General features: G+C 46.7%; 1 protein-coding gene across 1 annotated transcript in view; it reads left to right on the plus strand.

Annotated features, from left to right (window-relative positions):
• The first annotated feature begins 3,243 nt into the window (after positions 1-3,243).
• PLEKHA2 (pleckstrin homology domain containing A2) overlaps positions 3,244-21,072 on the plus strand; it is a 46,080-nt gene continuing 28,251 nt past the window's right edge. The window contains 5 exon segments of the mRNA XM_067545097.1: positions 3,244-4,079; positions 12,141-12,304; positions 14,990-15,046; positions 18,401-18,449; positions 20,039-20,136. Coding sequence (XP_067401198.1) covers positions 12,164-12,304; positions 14,990-15,046; positions 18,401-18,449; positions 20,039-20,136 — 345 coding nt within the window. The 5' untranslated portion in view covers positions 3,244-4,079; positions 12,141-12,163.

Raw genomic sequence — 21,072 nt, forward strand, 5'->3', positions numbered from 1 at the left:
TGGCATTTGGAGCTATGCAGATGTTTCTCAAAGGGTTCGGATAATCCCTAGTCCTGACCTTCAGTCCGATTAGCTGGGGGAACAAAGGAGACTTGCCTCACACAAGTGGTGTTGAAACCAATGGTCCATCTGTCCACTGTTGGAAGACAGGATACTGGGCTAGATGGACCATTGGTCTGAGCCAATACAGCTGTTCTGTCCTTAAATGACTCGAAGACAGAGCAAACAGAATTTCAGAGTCTGTGTGTCTGTGTGTGCCAGCCAGCCAGGGTGAGCTTTGCATTAGTGAGCAGCTAGAGTGGCAGCTTTGCTGCTCTGGGACATAGCTTTCTGGGTGACATGTTTAGTGGCTTTCCTAATTAAAGATGAAACATTAGCTGTAAGTCCTAGTCAAACGTGGCAGGTGCCACTTAAGAGCAATTCAGCCATTCCCAGTGGGGTCATTGTCAATGCTGGTAAGAGCTCAGGGGGAAAACATAGGGAGTGAGGTTTAGAATTAAAGGGACATTAGCAAAATAAATATAATCTATTTAAAAAAAACCTGTGCTGCTACTAGGAAGGAATGTCCTGCTGTGAGGGTGCTTGCTTGTGTGACCTTGGGCAAGTCATTTAGTCTCTGTGCTTTGTTTCCCCATCTGCGCAATGGGGATAATAGCAGAAGGGCACTGGGGGGATAAATACGTTAGACTATGAGATGGTCAGATACATTGCCTGTTACGGATGTATCAGTACCTGAGAGAGAACAGGGCTGGACTTGTAATGCATACACAGCCCCATATCTGCAAATACAGGCCCACCTAGCTCCACTGCTGGTGTTGGGGTTACATCATTTATGAGGGAGAACTTGGATGGATGCTGGCTGAGTGGAGCTGTCACAAGTCCTGAAGGATTCACAAATGCAAAGGATCATGGGTCTGAAAATTCACCCTGGAGCGTCATCAGGCGATTTTCTGTTCTCCTGTCCTAAACATTCCTGTCATGCCATCAAAGAGCATGAAATAGTAACGTGACTTAAATGTCCAGTCACATGCCATAAATGATAAAACAAAAAGAGGAGGGGGCAGGCTGGTGCTCTGTAGTGGTACAGAGACATCTTTCTAGATGTCTGGTTGGTGGGCCATGCTCAGGGTCAAACTGATCACCTGATTTGGGGTCAGGAAAGTATTTTCCCCCAGGTCAGATTGGCAGGGACCTTGTGGGTGAGTGTGGAATCCCTTTCTTTCTCTGTACCACTGATCACCTGCTGGGATCCTCTGGGCATCAGTTCTCTGCCATAGCAGGGGCCTTAGGCATTGGTGTACCTTGGCCTCTCCTGTTCTGTCCATGGCATACAACAGTTTAGTCTCCAGGTGACTGAAATGCTGTCATCTAACTGAAGTCTTTGGCTTAATACAGGTCCATCAATGGCTATGGGCCAGGATGGGTAGGGATGCAGAACCATACTTTGAAGTGTCCCTAACTTCTGTTTGCTAGAAGCGGGGAATGGGCAACAGAGGATGGATCACTTGATGATCGCCTGTTCTGTTCATTCCCTCTGAAGCAACTGACATTGGTCACTGTCAGAAGTCAGTGGCATTGGCCACAGGGACAGATGGACCATTGGTCTGACCCAGTGTGGCTGTTTTTAGTTTTTATGTTCTTACTGGTCCTGCACATGACTATCACAACATGTGTTGTATCTCTTTCAGTGTACTAAATGCCCCCAACACAACTATGTGAGTGAAGCTATCACTATGCTCTTGAATGAACTTACTAAGAAAAATGATAAAAGACCAATACTTTTCACAAAGTGATCATTCCCTCTGTGACCTCTCCGTCCTCGTTCTCAAAAGAAACCTGCACAAACATCTTCAACAGATAAGCTTGGGAATGTAAATTCCTAACTCCACTGGACACTAAAAAGCATGGATTTAACAGACACACTGGTTTCTTTCATGGCTCATTGCAAAAATTTGTAACCCACCCTGTTGCCTACCAACCCTCCTTTTTCCTGTGACTGCACATGCCTGCTTTAGATTAAGTGGTCTACTACAACATCTGCAAACACTATGCTCTTCAATCTGTCCCACCTTGTATTTAGCTGTGACACTCCCAGTTGCCTTTTCCAGACTTGAGGAAGAGCTCTGTGAAACTCAAAAGCTTCTTCCACCAACAGAAGTTGGTCCAATAAAAGTTCTTACCTCACCCACAACAAACAGCAGAAGAGAATCACTCATGAACAACTCCTTGATGGTTACTTATTTATGACTAATGAGCATGTTGGCAGAAACCAGGATCAACAAGTGAATGATCTGTGAGCAGTAGAGAGAGCTAAACTTACAATTACACTTGCAACAAATAACCCAACCAGCACTAGCTGCTAACAACTCTGCTCTCTGATTTTATAAGGAATCCCAGGAGGCATTCAATTAAATGATCTAGTAGGATAGCTTCCCAATAGATGTGGGAGGTGGAAGTCCCATCTTTTCAATCACCGAAAACATAACTGACAAACGCTTGGAGAAGAGACTCTGGGGAACAGGCTTGCATTGGCCAGGGGGACTAGATGTCACCACCTAACTGGTGTTTACTCTTCTACCAGCATTAATTTCTATGATAGGACTTGCATGTTCCAGCAACATTTTGGAGTTAAAACAGGTGTGTGTTATCACCACCACAGTAATAGCTGGACCCCATAACCAAGGGACATTGGGGTGAGGGTGGGGTTGCCTTCCTTCATATCAGGGGACACAGTTATCTGCTAGAATCAGCTAAGCAGGTCTCACCTAGTTAATCACTTGCCACTGCGGGGACTTCAGGTATTGCTGCCACCTGGAACTTGCTTGTTCTCTGCCTGTGGTGCACAGTTTAGTTTCCTAAGTACTGCAATGTATTGGTCTAACTAAAATCTTTGGACTTAATATAGTGTTATCCCGATGAGATTTAATGGCCTGTGATCAGAGGTCAGACTAGATTCTATGATGATCACTTCTGGCCGTAAATTTTCTGAAAAGATCAGGACCCCGTTCTGCTAGGCACTGCACGCATGCATGCACATGCACATGCACACAGAGTGATTGATGGTCCTTGCTCTCAGGAGCTCACAGACTGAACAGATAACGGGTGACAGAAAGGAATAGTTATTAATTTATTGTCCCCATTTTACAGGGGGAGCATAGAGACACAGATGGATCGTTGCCCAGATTTTCAAAAGAACTCAGCATCTACTAATCTAATTCTATCTCATACAGGGTCCCTGAAACGAGCTGAGCTGGAAGGATAGAGGCAGCAGCCACAAGATTTCATTCTCCCCAGTCCAAGCCACAGTGAGGAGGCTGAAAGCCACAGAGGGTCTGGAGCTCACCGGGGTAGTAGAGAATTGATTGACAACGTCCGGGTGGAGGAGAGGAGCTGGAATCCGTGGGTCCATTCCAAGGCTGAGAAATGCAGTCCTGATTCGCCTCCCACCTTCTTGAAGGCCTGGATGAGCTCCTGCTCTGCCCAGCACCTGCAGTGCTTCCATTCTGGGTGGCCCATCGCTGCCTGCATGCAGGGTGCCCCCTCTGGACAGCCAGAGGGCTCGGGAGATGTGTGGCCGCATCGTTTCTGCCCCGTGTCCCCGAGGTGGCACTGCCCCCCATCTCTCAGGCCGCGAGCAGCCGGCGGTCGGGCTAGGCGCAGCTGGCAGCTCTGCTGGGAAATGCGGGGGGGGGTTGGTGCAACTCCGCCCGTGCGGGCCGAGGGATGCGCGCTGCTTTCTAAAACGGGGCCCGGCTCGCTCCAGGGCGGGGCTCGGCGGGGCTGGACCGGCCGGACCCCTCGCCTCTCAGCGCCGGCGGCGTTTCCATGGCAACAGCCCGGCCCGGCCCGGCCCTGCCCTCACATCCGGGGCTGGGTTTGCTGCTCACGCGGAACGTAATAATTAACCCGGAAAAAAGGCGCCGCGGCTGCTGCTGCTGTTGCTGCTGCGCGCCGCCAAGTGACTCCCGATGTGACTCCGACTCCGCGTCAGAAACGCCGGAGCAGCGCAGCGGAGCCGGAGCCGCCCCGCAGCGCCCAGCCGGCCATGCCCGGGGGGCGCCGCCCGCAGACGCCGCTGGGTGAGTGAGTGAGGGAGGCAGGCAGGGAGGGACCGGGCCACGCCCCGGCCGGGGGGCCCCCGAGGAGGGCCGGGCCGGGTCCGGACGGGCTTAGCCCAGCACCTGTCCCCGGCCCCGGCCTGTCCCGCCCCGGGTTATTTGTGTGGCGCCCCCGGGGGCCCAGTGGTCACGGGCACAGCCCTTGTCTCCGTGAGGCTCGGGACCCTCCCCACCGAGCTCCCTGAAGACCTTCCTGGCCGGCCATCCTGCAGGCAGCCCGCAAAGGGCGCCGTGTGTCCCGCCCCGCTCCAGTGGGCTGCCTGCCCGGGCTTGTCCTGGCCTGGAAGAGGGCTTTGGGGGCAGGCGTTCAGCCGTGGGCAGGTATAATCCGGGTGAAGGTTTTAATTCAACCCCGTCAGCTAAAGCTCCTTGATGCAAATTGCTCTTTCCTTGGCTTGGGGTCAGGCCCATAGTGAGAAGGGGTTTGTGCCTGACCATCATGGGCTCTGTCTACTCTGAAAGGAGAATGTATTGGGTCTGGAGGAAGCCAGCAGCATTCCCATGGGGTGATGTCCCGAAAGGGCCGTGTAATGGTGGGTGTGGTGTGTCAGGCTGGGAGTATTGCAAAAATCTTTTCTCAGCAGCCCCTCAAGGTTTCATAGCGAAAGGCTTCTGCGGTTTCACGATTCATAATAAATAGTAATTTGTTGTGTTTCTGTGAAACTCTAACCTTGCCAACACAAAACATTCACACATGGGAACACTGAAGCAGAGAGGGTAAGGCCCATATTTTCAAGGGCGTCCACTGACTTTTCCGTGTTTGTTTGCACTCTCAGTTTTGGGCCCAAGTAACTGATCTGTGGTCAATAAATCAGTGATAAAGGCAGGATTAGAGTTTGGGTCCAGAATCATGGTGGTCTGATCAGCTTCACCAGATCAAAGTGCCTCTGATAATTCTCTTATGAACAGAATTTTGCTGTGATGACATTGTTTAACTTCACTACTGTCAGGCCTTCCTGATGCTGAGCAGGTTAATTGTTTAATAAAAACAAATGTTTGGAATTAACAGTTTTACAGATGAACTTGTTCCACACAATATAGGCATCTGTTCTCCCGTTCGTCTGCCCTTCCTCTGCAAACTGCCAGCGTTCTAAGAGCTAAGAGGGAGAATTTTGTGAACTCTTTTTAGTGAGCATAGGTAAAAGGAAGTGGGGTTTGCAGATTTGATAATGTCACAGAAAGTCTAAAGGATCGTCCCTTATAGCAGAGGATTTTTTAATGTGTGTCCTAGGTGGTGCCTTGGGAACTGTTGAGGTTTTTTGAAAGAGTGGCTATAATTTGGTGGCCCAAGACAGCAGTGGAGCTAAAGTAGCCCAGTGTCATCTCAAATGTAAACTCTTGAGAGAGGGAGACTGTGTCTCGGTTGTCTGTAAGAAAAGCATTGGCTATGCTGTAGATCAAGGTATCGAGATGACAAGCCCAGTACGAATAGCTAGAAAGGTAGATCCACATTGACAATGATGCTGTTTCCTTGGAATGGATCCAGTTTACATGTATCTTGGTTCCCATCATTTTCAAGGATACCAAGTGCAGAGGCACTCACAATGCCAAGTGCCAGCAGACCACCCATTTACTGTAATCAATTGCAAATGCATATGACGCTTCCATTTACAAGACACTAAACTCTGTGGTCCCTTGCAATGATATCTCCTGCGCAGTGCCCTGGACTCACCTAGCTGTGTCGTACCGGACCATCAAAGAGTTTGTCTACATGGGGACAGGAAATTAATCCAAAGTAACTAAAGGTGTGAATTTGAAGCGGATTAGTTAAATTGCATTAAACCCCCTGTGTGGATGCTGTTGTTCAGAATTCAAGTTGCTTTAATTTGGTTTAGTTTAATTCATTTTGGAAGTGAAGGACACTTTAATTCTGAATCATGATATTTACATGGGGTTTAATATGGTTTAACTAATCCACTTCAAATTCACACCGTTAGTTAATTTGGATTAATTTTCCTGTATAGCCACAATATCTTCAAAAGTTTGTCTCTCACCAAAGGAAGTTGGTCCAATTATCTCACCCACCTAGTCTCTCTAATATCTACATGTAGACAAGTCCTAATTTATCTAATGGCTACTTTGTACTATTATTTTAGGAATATTGAATTTGAAGATTTATTTTTTCTTAATATGCTTTTTGCTGTAAGATTTGCATTGATAATGCTGCTGTTCAGTTATGCTAAAGTGGGATGAAAAAGCAAAGGAAATCCTGTAACATTGCATCTCAGGACAAAACCCGTGAGCAAGATCCCTCTCTGTGATCACTGAGATTTTGGGATTCAGTTCCTGGGAACTCTGCCCCATACTAGTAGCACAGTTCATTGGGCTGACAGTAACTATATCATTGGGTTTGAATATTATCTGAATGATTCCCTTTCCGTTGTATAACTCCTGCTGAAGCTGTTTTATTCTAGGAGCAGTGCCACACCCTTCCTGTATCCTGGGAGAAATTAAACATGGTAATTGTCTTGTTGTGCAGTAAATCCTCTCTAGTAACTTCATGGCTGGTGTCATCATATTAGCTGATGTAGGCATGTGATGGTTTTTTATTTGGTTGTTTATTTTGGAAGGGGGTGCATGTATGAATATTTTGCTCATCTAACTGTGTTGAAAAGGCAATAGAAGGAAAGAATCCCAGAGAGCATAAGAACTTCATTCTGTGGCGTGTTTTGCTGTGTGTTGACATCAATTGGAACCAGTAATGAGATCCTAAGGGCCTAATTCCACTGCGAAGCTTGGGAAATCCTTTAGATCAGTGTTAGATTTCAGACTGGCTTCCAGAAATCAGATGCAAATGGCGCCCATAAATTGTAACTTCATGTGTTCAGTATCATTACCCTGTTTGTAATTTATAATGTATGTAATCTAAAGCTATAAGGGGACATGCTTTTCTGATTGCTGGGCCTTCTGGGAGTCATTAGCAGTTCTAAGTTCTGTTAACTAACTATAAAGCATAAGCACAACTGAGTTTCTTTCCCTTTTTGCAGTTAGTTCTCTGTGATTCAGAAGGTACTGTCTTCTACACAAACAGAAACAGAAAATAGAAATAAATATGTATCATCTGTTCCAGCTCATGGGGTTGCTCCAGTGATTGTCAACCACTAGTTCTAATAATTGATGGACAGAAGTAATTGATTACTGAGTCTCAGGCAAACATTCTGGCCATGAATTAGGAAGCCTTCGAATCATCATAGACTCTGTTTGCCTTATCCTGTGATTCTCCAATTGTTAGCTTGTCTTAAGTTTGTGTTCAGGGCTGTGAACTCATGATGGGTAACAGTATTTCTGTGCAAATATGCTTGTGGTAGGAAATGCTGCAGCAGAGCAGGTGAATGGTTCATTCAATCTAGTGTCCTCTCTCCAGCAGCGGATAATGCTGGATGTGAAATACAAAGGTGTAAACTTCCCATAACGCATCTAACTGTACAGCCAGTTGACTAATTAATTTGTACAGTGCTTTGAAGATGTCATGTGTTATGTAAGTTCTGAGTATTACTACAAGATTAAAGTCGGTTGGGAAAACTCTTCCTGGCTCTGGCTGGATTTCTGGAGCAGGAAAATGGAAATCCCTCCCCGGGTGGAACTGCAGATGGTATTCTTATTTTGAGCCTCATGGAAAGAGAAACTGTTGCTGGTTCTAAGGAGACAGGTGGATCATTGCAACTTCTGTCCTGCAGCATGCTGGAAAATCGGTCACAGTGAAGTATCCAGAGGAGAAGGAGACCAGCCTTCAAAACTCTAGCTCTGTAACCAGAGCGAGGGGTGTGGAGGATAATTGCCTCTCTATAGTGTGCTAAAAAGAAAAGTATATTCTAGAACTTAAAGCTCAGTGTGATCATTATCTCATCTGCCCACTGATTTTTGCATCTCAAAGTGCAATCTAAGCTTGGTCACTGTCACCTTTTCCTGTGCGGAAGGAGCTGAGTGTCTCGGTATTCTTGTTCAAGTTCATGTTAATTGAGACAGAGCAAAAACCATAAGAAGCTGCAGCTTTTTTGTCCAGCCTTTCACATAGCACTGCAGAGAGAGGAGTTCTGCAGCCCAGCAATGCCTGGTGCTAGAGTTCAGTTAATGTGTTATCGCCTGCTAGTACAGTGATTATGGCTGCTCTTTTATCTCTGTTAGCCGAGTAAGTTTCTTTAATCTTATATAAACCCTGTGGTTTAAGGGCCTTGATTAAAGACTGAGATTCGTAAAACAATTTGCATCTTTATAATGGTCACTTCTAAGTAGAGCCTGGCAACCACTCACAGGTGCTGCTTCGTTGTAACGGTATCGTTTTAAGGGCCCCATGACCTGTGCGAATGTCACGTGTCTACACTTGCCAGAGAATGGCTTTAGTGAATAACACATTGTACACACCTGAGAAGCCGTGTATTGCAATATACACACTCTGCGATGATGTGATCTCACCTGGCTAATCGACTTTTATTTTGCTCAGCACCTTACTTCATGAGTGGTCACGTTCATTTTGTTGGGGTGGCTTGCAGAGTCGGCATGAGTAAAGCTAGCAGAACTGGGCCCTAAGCTTGTTCTGGGGTGTATAGATGGGCCAGGTATCTTCCCCAGCCTCTTCACCAGATTGTTTCTCTGTTCTTTTTCCTTCCCTTTTGAACACAATGACCTGTCTTACTTTGTGTTAGCATCAGCAGCAGCACTATTTCTAAAGCCCAGTCTACACACACAGTTGCACCGGTTTAACTGAAGGTGTGGTTTTAAACTGGTGCAAACTCCTGTGTGAAGGCTCTTATTTCTGTTCAATTGAAGTCCATCAGGAATTGGTTTAAGCTAAACCAAAATAGTCTGCTCTGAAACAAAAATAAATGTCCACGCAGAGGTTGTGCTGGTTTAACTATAATCAGTTTATTAACCAGTACCCCTTCCCCTTATAGGCAGAGCCAGGGACAGCCATTGCTGTCCTGCTACCTGGGCTGGCGCAGTGTTTGTGTTTGAGAGTGCTCTGCTGTGATCTATTGTCATGTGTCTAAAGGCAGTGGCTTAATATATTAATAATTAACTTGGAGTCCAAATTTATTTCACAGCATCTTGTATTCTATCTGGGCCGAATGGCTAATCTGATTCGGATGACATCCGAACGTTTTAATCATTTTCTATGTTTTGCCTTATCTCTCTTTCACCCATGACCACAAGCCAGACTACCCACCCTCCAGCCTTTGGTCTCTTCTGTATATGACTGCTCAAAATTCCCCGAAGTCAGGATGCGTTTTCTAGCAGGTGGGCTTTGTCAAAGCAGCCACATGTCCCTCGTGGGTGCTGCTTCCAGGCCATTCAGGCTGCCCTGGTCATGTCCCCGCCCTGTTTCCGAATTTGATGCACAGCTCCAAAACGCTGATGCTGAAAATATGAGTCGATGACAGCAGACATTTTATTCTCTGTCCCAACTGTCTGTTTAATTATTGGACAATACAGTTTTGCAGGGGTGCCCCCACAAGACCCCCATCATATTTTCTCCTCTGCATACGGCCTTTATTTGTGCTGCCTATTTTAGCACTTGTATGGGCTGCCTTCCACACTCCTGGTAACCCAGCGCCACATTCCACCTGGAGTACATTTGTAGCCAGCCCTTCTGTGTGATATAGGTCACCGCCCATTCCATCCACCAAGAGTCACAATAATTAAGAGGCTTCTTGCCCCAGGCATTTCTGAGAGATGGTGCCTTTCCAGCTCCGTATGTACAATGCCTGATTCTCCACTGCTTGGCACCCTGTGTTAGGGTGGCCGGATGTCCCGTTTTTATAGGGACAGTCTTGTTGTTCGGGGCTTTTTCTTATATAGGTACCCATTACTCCCTCACCCCATCCTGATTTTTCTCACTTGCTATCTATTCACCCTCTCCTGTGCTGGCATGTGGAGCAGTGCAAAGTGGGTCAGAGAGTGAGTGTTTTGTGCTGACGGTGTGTGCGTGTAATGACGACAGTGTGCAAGGCACGGGAGAATCAGTCCCTTCTTAGACCATACCTTTAGTGAGCTCCACCCTAAGGGCCTGATTCTCCATTGCCCCACAGCTTAGTGTGCAATCGTTTACACCCATGCAAAGTGAGCGTGAAGTGCTGCAACATGAGAAGGGTTGGGCTTTGCACTCATTTCGTAAATGGCTGCCTGTGGTCACCGAGAGTCAGGTCTCAGATCTTCCTCCCTTGCACTAATACCAGTTGGAAGTGCTAGTCTAGATCAGCTGCCAAGGTTCTAATCACCAGCTGGTCAAACCTGGCACCTTGTTCTTGTCTGTCTCAGACTTTCTCCGGTGTCTCTCTTGGTGGTATCCAATCCCTTGCCGTCAGAGAGGGAGATTCTTTCTCCGTAGGGCTGACACTTTCCATATTCTTATCATTCTGATTGAAAAACTCTCAACTTCTCCAAAGGGGCAGCTTGTTCCTGCTCAAACTACAGCTGTTCTTAGCTCCCGTTGTTCAGCCAGGCTCTGTCCCTTTGCAGAACAGTGTTCCTGTAGCCTAGGTGGCAGATTGCAGAGCCCTTCCAAGCTAGGCCCTGAGTAACAAGGGTTGTGATGGAAGGTGTTTGTGGCTCGAGCAGATTTAGTGATGTGTTTTTACCTAGAGAGGACTGCACGTATTTTCTGCCAGAGTTGAAGTTTGTTTTCCATTCCCTAGGGGAGAGCGTGTGTGTGTGTGTGTGTGTGTGTGTGTGTGTGTCTGTGTGTGTGCACGTGCGTGTGTATGCACACACTCTTGCTTTGTTTCAAGGCTTTGCAGTTCTCAGGGGCTGAGTGACTTGTGCTTTTCCTGCCAGAAAGCCCTCCTGGCTGTTCACCCGTTTGCAATTATTGTTTTGTTTTGGTCACGGGCTGGGTGCTTTTGAGTTTGCTGACTCCTGGATGCCTATGGAGTGTGATGAGGGTGGGATCCCAGGCCTCCCTACATCACAGACTGCTCTTCTGCTCTGAGCCCTAGGGATTTTGTCCTACTCAGTCCTGGGGCCACTGTTTCCCTTTGGCCTGCTTTTGCTCGGTGATCATCCAGGTGGCTCTTGTGCTGTGGGGAACAGTGCAGTGTTCTGAGTTGCCTTTTAATAGTGCTGTCAGGCTAACAAGTTATTGAGTAATTTCTAGTGACCGAGCCCATCTGTAGCTCCTGGAAGCTCACTGCTCTTCCAACATCTGCAGTTCCTCACCTGAGCTATTTTAGTCACTCTCATTTGTTTGTTTTATTTACAGTTTCTGAATGTGTCCTGAGTCGTTGTGCTGGTGTGTCTATCTTATCGTGACCTTGAATTCCTCATTTGGTGATGGCCTGTGTGATTTTTTTTCTCTCCTCCCCCCTCCCCCCCCATTGGATAATTTTCCAGTAGCAGAAACATGCAGTCGTGGGTTGGGGTTTGGGTTAGTTTTGTAGTGTGCCAGGACATTGCAGGCCCTGGCAGAAGCAGCAGGAAGTTTGGATAATAGTTTGAATACAGTCTAAGGCCTCAATTCTGCAACTAGCTGTGCAGCTGAAACCCTGCTGGGAGATCCGTTGAATTCAATGACGTTCTGTGCAGGTGTGGGAGCCTGGCAGGATTGGGGCCTAAATCTTCTACTCCCTCCTTAACCGTCCTGCGATGAGGCTAACCTAATCCTGCGATGATACCAAGCTAAATACCACTTATCTCTTGTTTAATTTGCAGACCTGTGGGCTGTGAAATGATGCACAACTTCAAGAAGGTGGAATTCACACAAATGTTTCTATTGATTTGCAATGGGTCCAACCTGCGAATGGGCAGTTAAATGTGAAAATGGAAGAGACTAATGTCTCTGGGTCAGATGTGACCCAATCCAACTGATCATCTTCTTCACTCTTGGCTGCTTGGGAGTGTATGCCCACCTACAAACTTGGTGACTGAGCTGTCACCCCTAGTCTAGACTGGCAAAGGGAAAGTGATGTGTGTAAGACAATGAGGCCAACCTAAAACAACCACAGGGAACTAACGTTTCACAGCCATGGCTGCTTAGAGTAGGGGTTGGGGAGTGCCCCGTCTTTATCTGCAGGCATTTGTGTTTTGTAGGGTGATGCTCCAAGAAGCCCGGAATGCCTTATGTGGATCGACAGAATCGTATCTGTGGGTTTCTAGACATTGAAGAAAATGAGACCTGCGGCAAGTTTCTGCGAAGATATTTCATCCTGGACACCCAGGCCAATTGTCTTCTGTGGTATATGGACAACCCGCAGGTGAGATCCCAGAATGCACACTGAGGAGCATTGCAGAACTCCATGTCTTTCATACTTCACAGCAAAAATGGCTTCTGCTTCCTTATTTATGTTGCCTCTGCCCCTCCCACCCAATGCTCCTTGAGAAGAGGCTGCATTTGTTACAAGAGTTCAGTGCTGAGGTTTCACAGCTAGAGCTGGCTTTTCATTACATATATTTTTTTTTTCTGGTTAACTTGGACATCTTAGCAGTCCTAGCTGTGTTCAGACTCTAATTATTGGATTAAACTGGATTTATTTAGACAGATACACTGTTGAAATGCCAGGAACTAGTATCACATTTTTAAATTGGCTTCACATTTTTCTCACCCTTGGTTTTTATTACACCAGCTTTTGAGCCCTAGTTAAGAGACAGCACCTTCAGTGCTGGAAAAAGTGGGTTTCCTTGTGCCCATTCCAGATCGCTGAGAAGGACAGGGTTCTGATTTATTTCCCATTCTGATGTTAAAACTGCCATGTAACGGTTTACCAGGATCTTAGTGGGTGAGGTGGTGTCTTTTATTGGACCAATTTCTCTTGGTGAAAGAGACAAGCATTCAAGCAACACAGAACTCTTCTTCAGGTCTGTGTAACCCAAAAGCTTGTCTCTTTCACCAAGAGAAGTTAGTCCAGTAAAAGACACTACGTCCTTCACCTTGTCTCTCTAGGATCCCACAACCAGCCTGGTTATAACAATACGGCAAATATCAGGATCTTGGCAAGGTGAAATCCTCTCCGCAGCTCAGTCATTGGGTTATTTTGACACAAAGCATCCCATCATTAATCTCCCTTAACGTTATCTTGCACCGTTAATTTTCCTTGATGCTTTAAGTCCCAAAGATGAGATGCATTTAGTTTTTGAGACATCTCCATCCTATAACTGGTGATAGGGACAGCAAACTCCGTTTTGCTTTTGCAGTACCACAATACAGGCTGTCCTCAGTCCAAAATGCAGAGGGTGTTCTTTCTTTTTTAGCTCTGTTGCTCACTCGTATCTTTTTCCTACTCTGAGGTCGATTTTTCCCACTTCTGGGCCTGATCCAAAGCTCGCTGAAACCTTTGGAAAGACTCTCCTTGGGTTCAGAAACTTTGGATCGGGCCACTGTTGGGAAGCTGATGTTGGGTCACTTCATTGAGGCAGCTCAGCCCAAGTGCAGCTGGGAGCAAAGCAACCCTTCATTTCCGAGGGGGATGGGTCACTGGCTGTGCTGCGCTTTCTCTTGGGAAGAAGCAGGAATGTGACGGGATGATCTCTGTTATCAGTAAGTGTGAGCGTGTGCCAGAAATGCTCCTGAGTTCCCTTGCCAGGCCCTTTTAGACTTTGAATCCAAGACCAATAAAGCTAGAATGCCTTCTGGTCTCAGCCAGGGAACCATTCGGCTCCATGGCCGTGAACTGGCCCGAAGGTGGGGGTGGAATGTGGGGTAACAGTTTCTTTCCAAGGCTGGCCTCTGTTCCGTAGGGGCTGCAGTGATTTTAGTCACTCTGCCAGATGCTACTCCTAGAGCAGTTTATAGCTGTGGTTAGGATTTAAGGCCATTCTGGTGAGTCAGTACCAGCCAGCAATGCCTGCTACTTACTGTATTAAACGGGGATGAGGGGCAGTTAACATCTTCCTCTTTCTCATTTTGCTAAATATGGAAAATCAAATATAATCTGCAGAATGTTTTGCATAAGCTGAGTCCACTTTCAGGCCCCAGTCTAGCAAAGCACGTAGGCACAGGCCTCAAGTCCCACTAACTTCAGTGAGATGTCTGTGCTCCAAGTTAAGCCTGTGCTTAAGTGTTTTGCTGAATCGGAATGGGCTTAAGCACATGCTTAAAGTTAAACACTTGCTTTGCTGAATTGGGGCCTCAGAAATGAAATGACACAGGATGCTTTTTGCCACGAAAAGTTGTTAGACTTTCCTATGGTTGCATCTTTGCAAGAGGAAACTACAGCGAATCAGCTTCTTTGTGTATACTGTGGTCTCAGACCACGCCAATAATATTTTATAGAATTAATCCCTGAAGGGAGAAAAAGCACTATGCCAGTGTGAGATGTTAATAGGTCCTCATTCCAGTTCATATCTCAGTGTAAAGACAGTAACAAAACTGATAAAGTATCTGTCATCCTGGAAATGGAGTCATGCAGAACATGTTCTTCTTAGCCCAGTAGCCAGGTGTCTGAAGTTTTGTGCCTGTTATGGCTGACAGCTCCAGGAGTGGTCATGGCATTTACTACCGTGATTAAAATACTAAGAAATAAAGGTGAGCTGCAGGAATTTATTCTTTGTGCAGTAGCACAAGTCACCATTCGGACTGGCGTTCATTGCATACCAATGTTGGGAGAATCATGGCTTTTGTAAACGCAACCCAGAGCAAACTTTATTTTATTTTCATTTATATTCTATGCCCAGCGCCATGGTCTCTGGCCTCTTGACTAATGTTAAAGAACAAAACAACTTTCCCCTTGCAATAAAGTACACACCAACTGGTGCACCCCTTACTACCTTGCTGGGGCATTGTGATGGGTCTCACACCATGGTAAAATGCTGACGTATAGTCTGTGGTTGAGGCCAGAACTATTAAGGTGCCCCTCCATAAACAAAGCATAAAATGATTGGTGAGCTCCTCTTGGTTTTGGCTGTTTATCATTTAACTCTTAACACTCTTTGCTGTTTTGCAGAATCTGGCTCTTGGGTCAGGAGCTGTTGGGTCTTTGCAGCTGACCTATATCTCCAAGGTAATACAAGGGTGGTGCCTCAGAGCTGCTCTGCTGTGGGAGGAGGTGAAATAGGCCCATAGATAAGCTGATGGCCTGCCCAGTACAGCAAATTGTAGGAGTTATTATTCCCTCTATACTGCTGCTGGATCCAACGGATGAGGATTTTTTCCTCAAAATGGTTTGTCAACAAAAAATGTCCTTTTTGTTGTAATTGAAAAACCTGTCCATCATGATGAAATTTTGTTTAGAAAACCCCCAAAACTAAGCATTGCAATAATGTCGACATGTCCCTTCTTGGCATTTCGGGGAATGGAACATTTCAGGGTTTTTTTCATTTTGAAACAACTTTTCAAAATTAAATTCATTGGGTGTTATTTTTTAGTATTAAAAAAGTTGAAGTTTTAAGAAGTTGAAAATGGGAAGAAAAAAGGGAACAGCATTTTAAATGTATTTCATTGCCCAAAGTGCCTGCCTTGCTCAGCATCCGACCGAACCTGTGTTCACATGCAGGTTGATGAGTTTTGTCAGCTTTGTAGCCAGTTTAAGTAAATAATAATCATCCCCTAGTTGTCATGTAATATCGCCCATGGCGTAACACGGCTCTCTCTGACACCCTGGAGTTGTACTCCTGTTATTAATTAGTAGTACAGGACAGCCGAGTGTTGTGCTGGGTGCTGTACGGACAACTAGTGAGACAGTCCCTGTCTCAAAGAGCTTTAGTAGAGGATGCCTTTTCTCCTGTATGCCTCTTCTGTGACATTTCCATGGGCACTTGAAGGAGCCTCTGATTTAAAGCCATGCCCAGCTCAGTGGGGCTCTCCTGTGTGTGTAAACTTGGGTGTATCTGTGCTTGGAGCTGGGGTTGTGGGATACCCCGCTCACACAGACATACGTGTACTAGTTCTTGGTCCTTGGCACTTGCTGCTGCCTATGCCACCCTGGCCATGTGGCTATTTTTAGCAGACTAGCCTGATGAGAGCTAGCACACGTGTGTCCTCGTGAACTGGCCAATCCCCCCTCCTCCAATACAGCAAGAGCTAGTGTCCAAGGGTGGGTGTGAGCTAATGCTGAGCATGGGGTGGCCATTGTGCTTGCCAGCATGCCACCCCTGTTCTGGAAACATTGAGAGTCAATTTCCAGAGGGCGATTGGCCTTGTGGTTAAGGCACTAGAAGGGGTTTGGGAATCCTGAGTTCAAATCCTAGCTCTGACCTAGTCCAGACTCTCTGAATCACTTAGGGTGTGTCTATACTGACGGCGGCAAAGTCACCACTGCCAGATCGATCTTTCTGGATCAATAGAGCAATCAATCGATCAGGAGGTCAACGCTGGTAATCCACCCCCTCAAGCGGCGTAGTGCTGCGTCGACGGGAACACGGTTCCCGTCGGTGCAGTGCAGCAAAGACGCCGTGCAGAAGGGAAGCGCAGCAGTTGATGGGGGTTACACAAGCTACTCCCGTTGAGTGCTGCCGAATCGCCGGGTAAGTGTAGACCAGGGCTTAGTCTTTCTGTGCCCATCTACAAAACGGGACTCTTTCCCTACGATTTCATTAATGCTTGTGCGGGCCTCATCTGCTGCAGGGCCAAGACAGGCTAGCTGGACAAGCATCCACCAGAAAAACGGTAGGGTGGCAGTGTGGGTGAAAACAGCACAGTGAACAATGAACCATACGAAATTTTGCTTTCTTAACACACCTTGTGACTTAAATCCACTGACAGAGAGTCATGTGGCTACTCTCATGGCCCTGTTGGCCAGGCAAGGTGGGATCATATGTGTCCCCTTTATTTGCTTGGAAGTTCCACCTTCTTCATCTCGGGGTGCGGGTGGGAAGAGAGATGAATTGGCTGCCCTGGAATCGGCTTTGGTTACTGTAGTTGGAAGAAGACCCAGCAGATCTCTGCTCCTGCTGATTCATGATTTATCAATTAAGCTCAGATGAAGCAATGCTGAGGGATGCACTCTTCCCCATTTCAGAAGGAACTTTACTTATAAATTATATACAGTTTGGGCTAAATGAAAATTGCTCCAGTACTGGATTCCATCATAAACTGCAGGGTTGGGTTATACCAATGGCTTTTAAGTACCAATTACCAACATGCCAGAGAAATGGAGGTTTGCTGGAGAAGGCGTATTTAAAGTATTATAGACTGCTTCAGAAGTAGGAAGCCTGTCAAAATAAATACTCTACAAAAGCCAGGCCTGGAGCCCCCGGAAATATTACTCGTATATAAATGATTCCTGCTCTTTAAGGAGCAACCACTGCTCTTGTCCTTCAATTTTCTTCATTACTGCGCAGAGTGACTGTGTTCGGTTCAACAGGAATTCATACATCCAGAGCCCTTGAAAGAATTTGCATCCTTGTGCAGTGTAGCAGGCAACAGAGCAGAGGAAGGACAGCAGATGAGAGACTGCTCTCTGAAGTGACCTTCCTGTGGGGCTGCTGAGTTCGTTACTACACACAGTCTAAATTAAATCTGATATGAATGAGTTCCTGAGAGCTAACTCAGCAGCGGGGCGGGGCAGCTCATGGTGGCTGGCAGTGCTAGTGAATTTGCATCATGCATTTCATTCTTCTGTGCACAGGATGTATCAGCCCCTGAAGGCCAACTGTCGCTCTGCCTGCTGACATATCTGTGGTGGTTTTGTAAGGCAGGCCTTTTCATGCTTGCTGATTTGTCTATTTCCAGCAAAAGAAAATGCTGTAGTAAAACAGTAGCACTGGAGCGTATTGGCATCAGAGACTCGGTGTGGAAGGAAGTGAAGTGGCACCACTATCGAGCATGTGTACCCAGTGCTGAGAGAGCAGTTCTAGGTGATCTGCATCTGTTGGCATGCCCATGTGCCAAAGTGCACATCTGTCTTACCTGCAGTTGCCAGAACCATGTTAAGACACAGCTCTTACTGACGAGGTGCTGATACTTTTTTCATCCTCAGCAGAGGCATAGATCTTGTATGCAAGGTTCTAGCCACCGCAATTAATTAAATCCATGCCGTTACCAGAGCCATCTAGCTGTGTAGATATGCAGAAACGGCTCTTGCCCAAAGAAATCCAACAGCAGTGCTGCTATCTGCCACTAGCCATGGGATGTTTGTGGGGACACAGGTAAATTGGGCCCGTGATGAGGAAAGCACAGTCTCTTCTAGAGGGACACAACTGAGACTGAGGTATGTGACAGAGGATGTGCTGATGGGCCCTTCTCACTTACGTTAATTTTGCTTTGACTCAAGCTCGCTTGATGGCCTCATGATTTATAACCTGATTTAATTACCGTGCTGAGGAGTGGAAAGTAATGTGTACTTTCTAAAGGAGCAGATGCTTTGCTGTCTCATTGCCATTAACGGGTTTTATTTTAAAAATCTCTTTCTTTCCAGGTTAGCATCGCCACCCCGAAACAAAAACCAAAAGTCCCCTTCTGCTTTGGTGAGTCTAACTCGGTGGCGGGAGGCAGAACCAAAATGCCTGGAGCTCACCTAATGACAGGTCTCTGATGGGAGGCTGGAGGATTAGGTGGCTATGAATCCTCATGGTTTATAAGAAACAGCAGTTACCCAGGAGTCTTGTTTGTTCCTTAGCATATTGGGTTCCTTGCGAACAGAAGTGTGAGATGCTGAGTGTTGCTGGGAAGAATGTTTTCAGAGAGGGTGAAATTCACTGTGGACCAAAGGACCATGCACCACTTAAGTCCCGCTGAAACCCATAGGGCTACATGGTGCCTTGATATTGTGCTGATTTCTGCTGGACAGAGGATAGATTTCACCCAGAATCCTTTGGGTGGGATGGTACCTCAGTTCTCCTCTGTGCACCCCAGCAGCATGGATACCATTGATGGCTGTCTAGCCTGAGCAACTTTGTCCCACTGCTTTGCTGCTCTAGTGGAGGCTTTCCCCATATTCACCCTAATGCTACAGTGCATGGTGCAATGTATTTTTCTGCATTAGCTTCCACTGTACAGAAGCAGTGTTCTGGGTGTGATTTCCCTTCCTGGTGGCCTTCTGCTTTACCCTACCCACAAAAGTTCCTTACTTTCATGAGCACTAAACTCACCTCAGAGTTAAAGCAGCAGAAACAACAGCACCAGCACATACCTGTGGCAAAGGGTGGGAGGGAGGCACACAGTTTTCAGTAATGGGTGCAGGGGACATGAATCAGTACCAGACCCAGAGCAGGCAACATAGTCCCATGCAATGCCTGAGCTTGCTTCCAGAAGAGCTCTGGCTTGCTCAGCTGTGCTGCACAACACCATGTGCCTGTGTGGGGAGTGCTGTAGTTTAACTTCTTTGTGCTGCGGAGCCAGGGTGTCCCCAGCACAGGGTGCCTTTGCATCCCTACAAACGCAGCAGATTGTAAGGGCAAACAGCTCGCATGGGGAAGCCCAGGTTTCTACAACCTTGTGCAATTAAAAATGTCTCAAGTTTTTCAGTGCAGAAATCCTATGAGCATGTTTCCTCTGACCCAACTGGCCCAGCAGGCCACGTTAGCTGAGAAGTCGGGGGTGGAGAGAAGGGGCTGCGTGTCCCAAGAGAGCTTTCCACACTCCCATGGGACCCCTATTCAGGATTTGCACTGCCTTTGGTAATTTCAGATGAAACTTAAAACCCTGGTTCTGGCCACTGGCCATCAGAAAAGCTCCCAGGGCACTTGTAAAAATGTTACCATGAGTGGCCTGATTAAATTCTAATTCAGATCGTTCCGTTCTCTCCACCTAAATTCTCTCTGTGGTTTCAGTTGGATGCAGTATTCCTCACTCCCAGTCCTAAACTGTTGTGTAATGTGGCAACGTGCAGTTAAACAACTGCCATGCTCCACCCCAGAGGTGGCTGCAGCTCAGTGGTGGTTCCTTGCATGTTTTCCAGGCAAGTGGTTGCAGGCTGAAGGAGGTAATGCTTGCAAGGCAGGTGGGATTGGAATTTGAGAGGCGCTGCTGATGTGCAGTGTGGTGGTGATGAATTAGTTTAACCATGTGAGCACTGAAGAGGGTTCCCTCTTTTTTTTATTCCTCTCTTTGATAGTTATCAATGCTTTATCTCAGCGCTACTTCTTACAAGCCAGTGATCAAAAGGACCTACAGGACTGGGTGGAGGCTCTGAACCGTGCCAGCAAGATTACGGTATGTTACGCTACTATTGCTGCTATCTCCACTTCCCTCTTGGGCAATGGGGCTGTCAGAGAAATGTTTGGAAGAGCCATATTTAACTTCTTGCTCTGACCTCATCGTCCAGCTCCTTTTTGTAACCTGCAAAAAGGTAATGGCTGAGTCTGGCCAGAAACGTTGTGTGCCTGGAGCCAGCTGTGCTTGGAGCTTGAGTCACGCTTGATGTGGAGTTAGCACTGCTAGCTGTGCAGGAAATTCCTAGTCACATTTTTGAGAGTTTCATGTTTTTAATTAATGCTGAGTTTGTGATTTACAACCACAAAACCAGGGAGGGAGTTGAAACCCTGCTGTCAGCTAGCTGCTGCTGTGTTCTTCAGTCCCCTTGGGAGGTGCTCCGATCCATCCACATTCAGTATTGTTCCGCCCTGTAGTTTAAAGCAATCGCAGCACGCAGCGTTACTGGACCGCAGGTCTTGAGCCCCCTCAGCTCCCACTGGAATCAATGGGACTCCTGCTGCTTCCCGGAGAGTAGGGAGAAGTTATTTAAACTCTGCATGCTTAGCTGCTGCTTTGCAAGCTTTCATGACTTGAGTGATTTTAATGTAAGAAAGATAATACTCCCCAAAAAGGGGCTGATCTTTTGGTTATGAAACTTCCTAAAGAGATTTGGAGCTGGGAAGAGAGACAAGGCCGGATTTCCAAGTGCTCAGGACCCACAAACAGGGCCCGAATTTCAAAAGTCCTCAGGACCCGTAGTGACCATTGAACACAATAGTGCATGCTGGGTGCTGAGCTGTGCTGAAAATTTGGCTTTGAGTGATCTGTTTGGCTTCTTTTCCTTCTCCTGTAACTTAAATCTGGAGAGATTTTATATTTATAAACACAGATAAGATAAATAAATTCACTTCCCCTATGCCCAGGCACAGCTGCTGCATATGACATTGATTCAAC

Source organism: Emydura macquarii, unplaced genomic scaffold (assembly GCF_026122565.2).
Source record: "Emydura macquarii macquarii isolate MOO-44397 ecotype Brisbane River unplaced genomic scaffold, CSIRO-AGI_Emac_v2 contig_201, whole genome shotgun sequence".
Classification (NCBI taxonomy): Eukaryota; Metazoa; Chordata; order Testudines; family Chelidae; genus Emydura; species Emydura macquarii.